The sequence below is a fragment of the Callospermophilus lateralis genome, chromosome 15 (genome assembly GCF_048772815.1).
Source record: "Callospermophilus lateralis isolate mCalLat2 chromosome 15, mCalLat2.hap1, whole genome shotgun sequence".
In the NCBI taxonomy this organism is placed as follows: Eukaryota; Metazoa; Chordata; class Mammalia; order Rodentia; family Sciuridae; genus Callospermophilus; species Callospermophilus lateralis.
In genome coordinates, this window is record NC_135319.1 from 50,443,212 (window position 1) to 50,455,329 (window position 12,118).

Here is a 12,118-nt window from a genome sequence, read left to right on the forward strand (position 1 = left end):
GGGGGCCAGAGCCAGCCTGTTTCTCCCCTCCACCACAGCCCCTCACCAGCCACCAACAAAGGCTGGTCTCCGCGGCTCTGGAAACAGCGCAGCTCCCCCCTCCCCACCTAGTGTCCCTGCGAATCTCAAGTTGGGGCACTGCAGCTTCTGCCTTCTGCCTCAGCTCTTTGGTCAACCTGGCTTTGACCCCCCACTCTGCTGGGAAATGCTGATGAGGCAAATACAGGCCTGTCACGGCCCCCCAGGGAGGACATGCCGGGGCAGCCAAGACTCCAGCACCCTGGGGCTCCATCCAGATCTGCCTCACCCTTACCTAGTTTCCTGCTGCTTTTCCCTAAAAGACATTGTGGTGGCTCTTGGCTGCAAGGGGCGTTGCTGGAAGGTCTTGGGGGCAGGTGTTGGAGCTTGGATCTTCCTTAGTGCCTGCACTCAGACCTGCTTCCTAAACCCCGCTGGTCCTCCATCCCCACGTGCTTTCCTTCCCACTTCCACAGCACCCGAGCAGCCTGGACCAGCCAGTATGCTGCCACTTTACGTAAAGCACTTGGACAGGACTGTGGGGGACCCCAGGGGAGCAGAAGCACCTTCCTTCCTCTTGGCTTCTGCCTAAACTACATTGCATCTCATCATGGCTCATTTCTGATGGAGTCTCCTCCAGGAAGCCTTCCCAGCCTCTCCCACGGGTGCCTGGCCCGCGTCACACCCAGGAGAGGGGTCGATGGCTTCCCAGAGGAAGCCATGAAGTATTTTCTAGGCAGCAGCCAAGAGGTGGGAAATTTTATCATGTCTCGTGGGACTGGCATGTGGGGAGGTGGTGGCATTGGCACACAGAGGTGGCCCTGGAGCCTGCTGGGCATAGGAGACAGAGGAACAAGAGACCACCTCCCGTCTCTAAGGTGCTGTCCTGCCACAGTGAGCAGAGTGCATTTGCAGGTGTCTTACCTGCTGCCACCACACACGGTGCCAACACAGACCCCACACCTCCTACAGGCCAGATGCTCTTTTAAACTATACAGGTATCAGTGTCCTGGAAGTATCACAATAATCCTAAGTAGTAAACATTTGTATCATGCCCATTTGACAGGTAAAGAAACTGAGGCTCAGAGAGACTCTGTCATTTGCCCAAGGTCACATGGCTGTGAGGGTAGAACTGGATTTTGATCCCAGATTCTTGGGGTTCCTTGCCCTGATCCAGAGTGTGGCAGCTGCCCCCTCGGTGAGGAGAGATGAGAGTGCTGGACTTGGCACATTGTCCTGAGTGACTTGGACTTTGTGGTGGGAGCTATGCAGGGTTTCAGCCAGGGGTGCTGACCTGGTCCCCTTCCCCGCAGCAGCTCCGACACACAGTAGATGCTCAGAAGCTGTTGAATGGATGCTGGGTGGGTGATGGAATGCCTTGGTACCTAAGATGGGAATGGAATGGAGTGCTGGGAGCCTGGTGATAACGGTGCCAGGTAGGAGGGATGAGGGATCATTTTAGATGGGTTAGGTTGTGTGAGTTGTGCACTGTATGCCTAGAAGTTCCGGGAGTGCTTGGAAATGTGGTTGAGGCTCAAACCTGGCAGCTGGGGTCTCAGGTGACCCTACTGCTTCCCCAGTCCCCTCTGTGGACATTATGAGATCAGCGGGAAGGGCCCCCAATGGCGGGCTGGTGAGGATGGACGGGCTGGTGAGGCTGACAGATGTGGCTTGAGGAGGAGCCCAGAGCCCCAGGTGCCCTGCTCAGCTCAGCTTGTGCTTCTTGTATGAGGCTTGCCCCACGGGAGGTGGCAAAGGGGATTTCTCTCAGGTCTTGCTGGAGCGAGGGGGCAGCCCTGGGTAGGGAGTTCTGGCTCATCTCCATGGCCAGCTCCACAGGCCTCCCCTGCCACCTGCCCCCTGGCTGTGGCTGACCTCTGATTCCCAGTTTCGACTGGACAGAGGTCCTCCCTTTGCCAACACCCCAGATTGGGAGGTAGCCATAAGGGAGCACGGAAAGGCCAGAGAGCACTTCCAAGTGTCCGGTCAGCTTTGGGGTATCTCGCCTTAGACATGCTCAGCTCTTAAGGGTGGCCTTGGTCACAGTGGCCTCTGTTGTCAGCTGTGCAGGAAGCATGTACACATCTGGTCACAGGTGCATCAGCAGGAAGCCACCCTGCTGGGAGCCATCAGCCAAGTAGGTATGACAATTTCCTTACCAGCTACTCCCATGCTGTCTAGTGGAAGGACTCTTGAAAGGTGACCTTGCTCAAGGACCAGGGCGGATCCGTGTTTAGGGTGTTCCCCCTTTAGAATAGGGCGGTTTAGCATAATAGGAGATTAGGGTGTTCCCCCTTTAGAATAGGGCGTATCCTGCTGCTGAGTTCCTCTTGAGTTCTTAGGGTCAGACAGTATATTTGGGAGACAGAAGCCCAGGAGTAGTGAATTTGGGCAGAGTGTGGATTTGGGCAGAGAACGTGGATTTCCCCAGAATGTGTTTGTAGAAGGCCGGTGTGAGATCGGGAATAAAGAATTGCTGCTTGAATTTACAAGCTGTGTGGAGGCTTGTGATTTGTGCCCAGTCAGAGACTGCGGCACCACCCATCACTATCAACAGGAGAGGCAGTCACACCTGCTGCCCAGGGCTGCCCTGGGGCAGGCAAGCTGCACTTTGTAAAAGGGGAAGGGATGTGTGATCCTAGCTGCTGTTTTAATGTGGAAAGGGGGACTTGGGGACAGCCTTCTTATCACTGGTGAGTGGGACTCTCAGGACAAGGCCAGGGGCAGCTGTGCTGGTTAGGACTGAGACTGCCCTGTTGCCAGGCACTCTGGCACACCACACCTGACCTTCCTGGGCTGTCACCCGTCCTCGGGCTGTTTGTACCACACCCAGCCAGGGCACAGGACAAAGGCAGGTCCAGCAGGTGTGGAGGCCAGACCCGCCTCGCTGCAGCAGATGGCCTTTCCCAGATCAGATGTGTGCGTGACCCAAGATCCAGGCACACACAGAACCCTGCCTGACCCGTGTCACCCTGTCCTTGCGTAATCCCCTGCCTGCCTCGGTCTGGCCCTGTCCGGCCACCTCAGCTCCTTTTTTGGCCATAAATTCCTGTGTGTTGTCATCAGCTGGCATTTGCCTCCTAAAGACTCACGTTGGTTTGCGCCATAATGAGAACATGCACCGCGTCCGCCCGCCCGCCGTGAGCAGAGCTGCAGAAGGTGGGTGCGGGCACAGCCTCTGCCAGCCAGCCACCCAGCGGGGCCAGGGCCTGTGCCTCCGTCGCCAGCACCGCCTTCCCCTCTCCCTTGCAGGAATGCAGCCAAGCCCTGCCAAAAGCGGTCCTTCCTTTATTCCTTAACAGAAAACCACTTCACTGGGGATGGGAAGACGAGGGCTGTCCTTGAGCAAGCAGGGGGCAGCCTGTGGCATTGAAGGAAAGCCCTGCGTCCCCCATGGTGCATGGCGTGGCTGACACCCAGGAGGAGCGAGGGCTGGGAGGGGAGGGGCGGGCAGCAGGCGGCACCGTCTGCAGCTGTCCTTTGTGTGGCAGCCGAGCGGTCCCCACGGCTGTGATCGGGCGGGCCTCGTGCTTGGCGTGCAAATGAGTTTCCAGATGCCCAGTGCCCCCACACAAGAAGCGGTAACTAGGGGCCTGGGAGAAGAATGGGGCGATCTGGAAACACGTTTCTGTTTGTTCCAGCCTCTCTGAATAGGCAGGCAGGCAGGCCGCCCTCCAGCAGCAGCAGATGTGTGCTGGGCACCCACTGCAGGAACCTTGGCCATTTCCTGGGAGGACACACAAGGGTTGGGTGGGGGGGGTGTCTCCTCTCTGACACCCTCCTCCCTCTTTGGCAGCAAGGTGACCCCGCAGAGAGGGACAGGACATATCTTTTAAGACTCAGACCATCCATGGCCCACCCCCCAGGCAGCCAGGTGCCCTCTTGGGATTGCAGCCCCCACTTGCCTTCTTGGGATGGCCATCTTTCTTCCCCACGTGAGCCAAGCAGATGTACCCAGTGGCCCTGGCAAGACCTCTTGGGGCTTACACTGATGGGGACTCTGTGTGAAGTGCCCAGCCACTCCTGGTCATTGCGTATTTTGTCACCTTCCCCCAATACCAGTGGAGCATGCTGCGGGGGTGACTCGAAGGTTCCTTATGAAGTCAGAGGAGCCAGGAGACCACCTGGGGTTTTCCCTTATGACAGGCCTCTGCCAGGAGCAGGGGCACCGTCGCTTGTCTCTGCCACTCTCCAGCTGTGGTTACTAGTGACTCAACCTGCTTGAGGCGCCGTCTGTAGAATGGGAACAATAACAGGGAATGTCCTGGATTGTATGGGCAGATGGGAGTAAAGGACGCAGGAGAGTGTCATATGGTGTCCAGATGGGTGACCCTTGAAGTAAGGGAATAGGCTTTGCACCCAGCCAAATGGCTAAGCAGAGCCCTCTGACAGGTCAGCTGCCTCCCGACCCCTGAGGTCATTGTGGCTGAAGTGCTCAGAGCAGGAGTGGGACATCTGCTGAGGAGGGGTCTCCCTGGGCTATACCATCTGGGTTCTTGCACCTGCCCCTTCCCACAGCCAGGGGAGGAAGGCAGGGCAACAGATATTGCCCCTTTTTCCCTCCAAACAAACTGATGTCCAGAGAGGGTCTGTGAGTGGCTTAGAGTCACGTAGAGAGGTGGTGACAGAGCCCAGGCTTCCTGACCCCCCTCCAACCTTGGCTCAGTCTTCCTGCACTTTGGAAGGATCAGCCGGCCTGAAGCCCAGGCTGAGACACACTAATCTTGAGCTTGCTTTTGGCCCCTGGTGGCCATACTTACTGAGACAGTGAAGGATGAAAGAAAAGCACTCTCCCCTGCACCTGGGCAGTCTCCTGCTCAGCACCCACCACCCTCTGCTATGGAAACCCTTTGTCCTCCTTAAGCATTTGTGTCCAGCAATGTGGGGACCAGGAGGCATGTACCCACTTGTGTGCTTAGCAGGTATTTCAGGGAGAGCCCTGCAGACACTCCTGGCTTGTCAGCAGGCTCCAAGAAAGCTGTGGATTTTGTCCAAACTTAAAAATTTTGACCATGCCCATGATTAGAAGCCACGTTGAGCTGACCATTCCAAGTGTAAAGGGCTGGGCTGCTCTGGAGTCTGGGGGCGGCAAGCAGTGCCTACCCAGGCCCCGACAGGTCGTGCGTGTCAGGCCCTCTAATCCCTTGTCCCTACCTTGGCTCCGTCTGTGCCCTCCTCTTCAGTGTCTAGACCCTCTCCTCCATCTTGTGCCCCAACTGATACCACTCTGGGTGGTGGCCATTAAAACTGTCCCTCCTCCAATCCACTCTTGGCAACAGGTGCGTTTCAATCCTCCCTCAGAGGTGCTAGTCCCATTTTACAGTTGAGAACACTGAGGCTTCCCAAGATGACTTAGCGAGTCTCCTGGTGTCCCTTGAATCTGGGAGCAAAGTTGGCGTCAACACCACCCAGTCCGGGGAGGGTGAGGCGGGGACCAAGTGTGGCAGGGCATGGCCGCCAGGTGCCCACTGACCATCCTGTCCTTCCTTGCAGCCCTGCTGTCCTCCTGGTGTGAGGAGCTTGGCCGCCTGCTGCTGCTCCGACATCAGAAGAGCCGTCAGAGCGACCCCCCCGGGAAACTCCCCATGCAGCCCCCCCTCAACTCCATGAGCTCCATGAAACCCACTCTGTCGCACAGGTGAGCAGGCACAGGCCACCAGGGGGCGGGGCCAGGCTGCCCGGGTGGGTGCCCTGGTCTCCTTAGAAACACCCCTCAAGCATAAGGACTGGGAAGGGGCCTCTGACACAGAAAAGGTGCCCCGTCTGCAAAGATACAGTTGGGTTTTGAATCCTCTTGGTGATCACATTTCTCCCCCATCAGAACAGGTGGAGGACACTAGGTTTCCCCAGCCCCACTGCTCTGTTCCTGCATGGGGCTCTTTCTTTGTAGATTCTGGACTTCTGCAGGAATCTTAAAAGTCCTGAACTCAGGGTCTTGGGAAGACAGAAAAAAAATGGAGCATACAAAGTCTCAGGAAGGTCACAGGGCTGGTGGTCCTGCCCCAGGTGGGGACGGAAGCAGCTCAGGTCATTCACCTTGGAGCCAAGTGAGTCTGGGCTGGGTCTGCCGGAAGTCTGGGGTCATAGGCAGGAGCAGGCTTGCTGGAGGCCTCCAGGCACCAAAGAACTGGCCATTCCGCCCTGCGCCAGCCTCAGAAGAGCACGTGGCCAAGCCCGGCAATTCCCTCAGTTAATTATCTCGAGAGTCCCTTGCTGAGCCGGGATGCTCTCTCCAGCACTCTGCAGGCTGACCCTGGAACAACGGAGCCTGTCATGCTGTCTGCACTCCCTGTGCGGGTCCCTGCTAATGACCGGGAGGGGCATTTGCAGTCAGAGCTCTGCTCTCATTACCCAGCCTGAACGAGGGACCCACAGCCCAGAGCACGCTGCAGGCAGACCTGGGTTGCACCACAGAGGCACTGCTGGGAACTCGAGTGTCAACCATGCTTTATAAATCAAATTAAAGGCTTGTTGACTCTCAGAACCAGAAAGGACCTTAGTGCTCATCAAGTCCAGTCCCTGCCTGGGCAGGATCTCCCTGACATGTGGTGCCCTGCCTCCGTCAGGGGCACCTTGTACCACAGCAAGCCCACCACCACCCAGGGTCACTGCCTTGCTAGACTCTGGACCCAGACACTGACAACTGCTGCTGCCTCCCTTCTGCGGCAGTGTTGCTCGGCCGGGTTGGCATTTGGCCAGGGGAATTTTCTGTGGTGCAGGATTTCGCAGGGCATTTCCCTTGGTCGCTGTCTGCTTGAGTCTTCTCATGACTGACCCCTCCCCACCAAGCAAAAAGCACCCTCCACATTTTGGAGAGCAGTGCATCACCCTTGGCTGAAAACCACTGCCTCCTGTGTTCCGATCCCTGCTCCAGCTCCAGCTACTGCAGGTCGTGTCTGGGGCCCAGCCTCTGAGCACAGGCAGTGGCTGAATAGTAACCAAAGCAGCTTATTTGGTAAATGCCTTTGTGATGCCCTAGCTCAGGATTCTGGCCTGGCCAGCCATCCCTCCAGAATCACTGCACCCTTCAGTCCAGGTATCCTCTCCTTCCCAGCCCTCTCTCCTCCAAGTCATTTCAGCAAAGTAGATGCTGATGATGGTCGTGAGCCCCCTTGTTCTCCACTAGAGACCCGCCTCGGACCTGCTTGAGCATAATCAGGCTTCAGATCTAGACCACAGCCAGCCCTTTGCAGGTCTACTTGTCAGTTGAGCTCAGGCATGAGATTGTGCCATCCCAAATGGAAATGATGAGTGTCTCTGCTGCAGATAGCCAGCCAGGGAAGGAAGGCTCACAGGGCAATCTGGACACTGGATCCAGGCAGGGTTAGGGTTAAGTGACTTTGGGTTCAAAAGGAGAAAGGTGAGCAGCGCGGAGTGTCAGGAGGCTGCTCAGAGGACAGGGATCTTAACTGTCAAGGACTTGGATTGGGCGTAGGCACATGCATTCTATGAATTCACACTGGCCCTGCCAAGAAGTGCCATGAGCCAAAGAGCCACCAGCCAGCATCCCAGGCCCTGTTCCTCTGCCACCACTTCAAGTCTGGCTCCCCAGAGGTCCAGCCAAATGACAGATAGTGCCAAGCAGGTGGTCTGGGAGCTCAAAGGCCATGCTGGCGTTTATTCTACAGACCCAGATGGTCTTGCAGAGAAAGGAAAGCCCCATGGGCCAGAAGTCTTGCTAAGTATCGATGGGTAACCAACCAGTCCCATGGAATAAGGACTGCTCTCAGGAGCCCAGCAAGATGGTGGGCTTTCTGGATAATGCCCTCCCCCTTTCTGAGTGGCAGAACTGAAAGGGCAACTGGACCCAGAGTGGGAAGGTAGACTTGCCCAAGAACACACAGCCAGTAAGGGGCAGAGCAGGGTTCTGCACACCACCATCACCCTGCTACTCGTAGATCAAGGTCAGTGGTATCTTGTTATTAGCCTGATCAAGGGGGTCTTTTTGGAAGAGGGTCACCTACTGTTCTGATCCAATCCACCTATTACTCATTTGGGAGTAATAACTTGGAAGAAGATGTGTCATTAGTTGAACAAGGGCCAGCATCCTGTTCTTGTCTGAGCACTGTTCCAAGGACACAGCTGCTCAGAGGGGTCTGGCTGTTGGAAGACTCAGGTCAAGTTAGCCATGTCTCTCCTTGTGACCTTCCTGAATGTCCCAAGGGAGAAATCACTTGTTTCCAGGGGAACCCCAGCACAGCCCTTCACCTTTTAAGGCCCCATATGTAATTTCCTAAACGTGAAGGGGAAGGAAATGGGAGAGAAGACTGAGAGCTTTCAGAGTTGGAAAACAGAACCCATCACCTTCAGCCATGACCTTAGCGACCTGGAGGAAGGTGGCTTCTGTGCCTTTATGTTAAGGAGACAGACGCTGGGCCAGGGAGGGCTGGGCTCTGGGATGCTCTGGACGTGCTGCTCAGAGGGGACTGGCTGTTTGAAGACTCAGGTCCGGGGACAAGCAGAGGGGCTGGGCCAAGGAGCCTGGAGGCTTGACGTCCACCCCCTCCTGTCCCCAAGCCCTGGAAGGTCCCTGGTGACTGCAGGATTCCTGTGGCTCAACTGTCACAGTCATGTCCACTTTGTGCCGCTGGGTGAGGCTGCGAGTCCCGGCTTGTTCTCCCTCCCAGGGTGGTGGCTGCACGCGAGGTGCTGGCCTAGCTGAGTCCCACAGTTCCTATGGGGACACGAGGACACTCGGCACTATGAGTGAGATGCCAGGGACAGCTCGTGCTACAATACCTATGGCAGTTTCTGAGAGTGGCCACAGAAATGTGGGCACTGTGAAAGTCTTGAGGAGCCCACTTTGTCCTTGCTACTGGACACAGTGTGTGGCAGAGGAAGGAGAGGCCAGGGGGTGCCTTGTGGTCCTGTGAGGTTCCAGACACTGGCGGGCACTAGGACACCTTCTGTGTCCCTGCAGTGACCCAGACCTGATGCCAACAACTATTTCTGCCTTCCTCCCCTGGATTCTTAATGAGTGGTTAAGAAAGTCATCTGTGATTAGCACATTGTCCATATGCAAATCAGTGTTGCAAAGGTAATTAAAAGCCTAATAAATCTTGTTTATGCTGTTAATTTGATTACAGTTAAAGCTAGCTGGAACTGGGGAAGATTCCAAGATCAAAGGATGCCACCCTTGTTCCAGGTGTGGGATTTGACACTCAGAGGAGGGGTCCCCTGAGGGTAGCAGGTGGGAACAGGCCCTGGAGCCAGCCTCCTGGGCCTTGGTTTTCAGCTCTGCTGTCTTCTAGCTGGGAGACTTTGGGTAGTTACTTAACCTGTCTGTGCCTCAGCTTTCTCATCCATAGAAGGAGAGTAGCATCAGGGGTTGGAAGTCCATGCTTATGGCCAACCCTGGCACACTGGAGCCCCACAGATTAGTCGTTATTGTCCTGATCCTTGGCCTGGTGCCATTTGGCCCTGATTGCTCATTCTTGGTCAACCCACAGAGATGGGTCAGTCAAAACCAGCTCCGCTCTCCCCTCACTTTGGTCACATCCCTGCCGTCGTCACAGCTGCCGTTTCTTGCTCTGTTTTGCATAGCTGCAACTCAGCTCAGCTTACATGAGGCCCTTCTTGCCCCCAGAAAATTTCCTTTTTTTCAAAGAGAAGCACAGAAAGAATTGAAAGACCCCTAACTCCTGCCCCACCTGTTCCAGATTGCTAAGACGCAAAGGTCTTTTCTGTTCCTCCTTCTGTTGAAGCCTCCCGCATTCCCCGCAGGGAGGGGAGGAAGGAGGCCCCAGTAATTGTGATGATGGAGAACATGTTAATGCTTCCCCTAAACTAGAGAGACCAGGAGCGCAGGCCCTTCACCGGCTTGGCGCTTCATTAGCAGCCACGCTACAGCCTTGTGCGGAGCCAGAGCCAACGCAGCCGGATCAGGGAAATTAATTAGGCTCTGACAAGACCCTTCATGAGAATTGGTTATTTCTCCCAAATAAAGCAGCAGCTACAAGCGCAAGCCTCCCCGCCTTCCATGAATGTCTGTGCAGACATGGCACAGGTACCCGGCAGCCAGGGTCCATCACTCCTCACCTCAGGCCTACCTCATTTTCTCACATCCAGCAAATCTCCCTGGGTGCCATGGAGCTGGTACAGACATGTAAGCCGTCTCCTATAACTGCAGTGGGAAGAGCTCTCCATAAAATATATGCAAAAAGGTTGAGGGAACAGAGTAACGTGCCCTTGGTTTTACTTAGGAAAGTCATGAAAGGGAATATGCCCGCTGGGCTTTGAAGTATAGGTAGGAGTTCACTAGCTAGAGATGGGAAGGCAGGAGAATACCAAGGTAAGCCTCAAAGGCTTGGAAAACATTCTTTTTAGTTGACCGAGAGGAATAGCATATTTGTAAAACTTCTAAGCACTTTCAGTGTATCCTAGAACAAATATGGGTACCTGCACATGGCTGGCCGGGAGAGTTGGAGGGAGAGAAAGGGCAGCTGCGCAGTCTGACTGCCAGGCATTTCACCCATATTCTCACCTTTCCTCTTAGGAAAGTGTTAAGTCCCACTTACAGATGAGGAAACTGAGGCTGGTTGAAAACGAAGTGGTGAAGGTCACAGGATTGGCAAAGGCAGAGCTGAGGTTCGACCCCAGTCAGACCCCAGAGCCCACACGAGTAGCCTCTCTGCCGCACAGCACTGGTGCCTCTGTGGATGGACCAGGATCTTTGGGGCGGTTGTGCCTGGACAGGACTGTGGCTGAGGGCACTCTGTGACATGAGGTGGGGACCGTGCGTGCTGGCTCAGGGTGTACAGAGCAGAGTTGCCGAGATTGGGCTTCTCAGACCTCGGGAGCTCAGGCCTCCCTCTGCGTTGCAGCGAGGCAGGGACAGGGAAGGGACGTGGCCCCTGATGGGCAGTCTCAAAAGGCCAAACACCCCTGCCCGGGGATGAGCGTGCCTGCAGGGTCACCAGTGCTTGTCAGGGCATCAGAAGGGGTCTCCAGTTATCCCCTAAAGCCCCCCGGGGCCTTCTCTCTTGCCCCAGGCTTCCCTCCCACCACAGCTAAGTCCCTGCCTGGGCACAGGGACCAGGTAGCCCCCTGGGACTACATGAGTCCAGGCAGACGCAGGAGGGCTGGCTGCTCTGGCGGCCTGCGGGGGCGAGAGCCCTCAGTGCCGGCAGGAGCATCTGTCCCACACGGGATGAGTCACAGCTGCACCAGTGCGGCTGCCACTTCTGCTTCTGTAGCAGGTGCACACGGAGGCCCCAAGACCAAGACCTCACTCCCCAGTGCGCTCTCTTGCCCCCAGCCTGCAAGGCAGCAAAGCAGCAGAGCCCCGGGTATGCACGCATCCTCAGCATGCCCGTGTGCACGCTGGCTGTGCACCTTTGCTCTGGGACAGTGACCCTTCCAGCCAGGCAGTGGGATGCCCACTTTGGGAACATTAGTTAACTTTGCTTCTCACCGAGTTTGGGGTGGAGTGGGCGAAACAGGAAGGAGCCAGTTTCCTCCCACAAGGCCCACCCACGGAGCTGCAGGGCAGTCAGGAGCTGCCTGTGGGCCTCCAGCACAGTATCCCCATGAGCAAGGGGCCTCCCCTGCAGAGGTGGTGAGCCAGCAGCTGCCTGGGCCCCGGAGGGGGGTCACTTCCTGAACATGGCCAAGCAAGTTCTAAAAGGACAGAAACCTTGTCTACACCACCAACAGCCTGGAGGGTCAGTGGGAACTTGTGGGCTAGAGTTCTGGGGAGAGAAAACAGACTCAAGCTTGTGTTTTGCTCCGTTGCCGGGGGAACCTGTGTTTATCCAGCACACCTGGTCTGCGAGCCCTGCAGGACAGTGAGTGTCAGGGATCTGGGGATCTCTGTTTTTAAAACCGTCTCCTGCAGGGCCTCCCTGCCAGATGCTGCTCTGCCACCCTGGAGCCACCTCATGCTCAGCTGCCTCCCTGGGAGAACAGGGGGTCCTTTGCACAGATTCCCAAGGAGCCTGCTTAGGTTGTTGTTTTGTTTTTGTTTTTTTTTGTTTTTTTGCTTTCCCATGTCGCTCCAGCCTGCTTCTCTAGGCTCCTGGTCCCCAGGCTGCCAGCTCTGTTGCTGTCTGTGCTCCCTCCTTCCAGCAGCAGCGCTGACTCTCATCCTGTCTGTGCGGCT

The 12,118-nt window shown here is 56.2% G+C and overlaps 1 protein-coding gene across 6 annotated transcripts in view; it reads left to right on the top strand.

Annotated features, from left to right (window-relative positions):
- Zmiz1 (zinc finger MIZ-type containing 1) overlaps positions 1-12,118 on the top strand; it is a 220,742-nt gene that overhangs the window by 181,370 nt on the left and 27,254 nt on the right. For all 6 annotated transcript variants that reach the window (XM_076835131.1, XM_076835134.1, XM_076835133.1 and 3 more), the window contains one exon: positions 5,512-5,656. In XM_076835131.1, the coding sequence (XP_076691246.1) occupies positions 5,512-5,656 (145 nt within the window). The remainder of the gene's footprint in view (positions 1-5,511; positions 5,657-12,118) is intronic.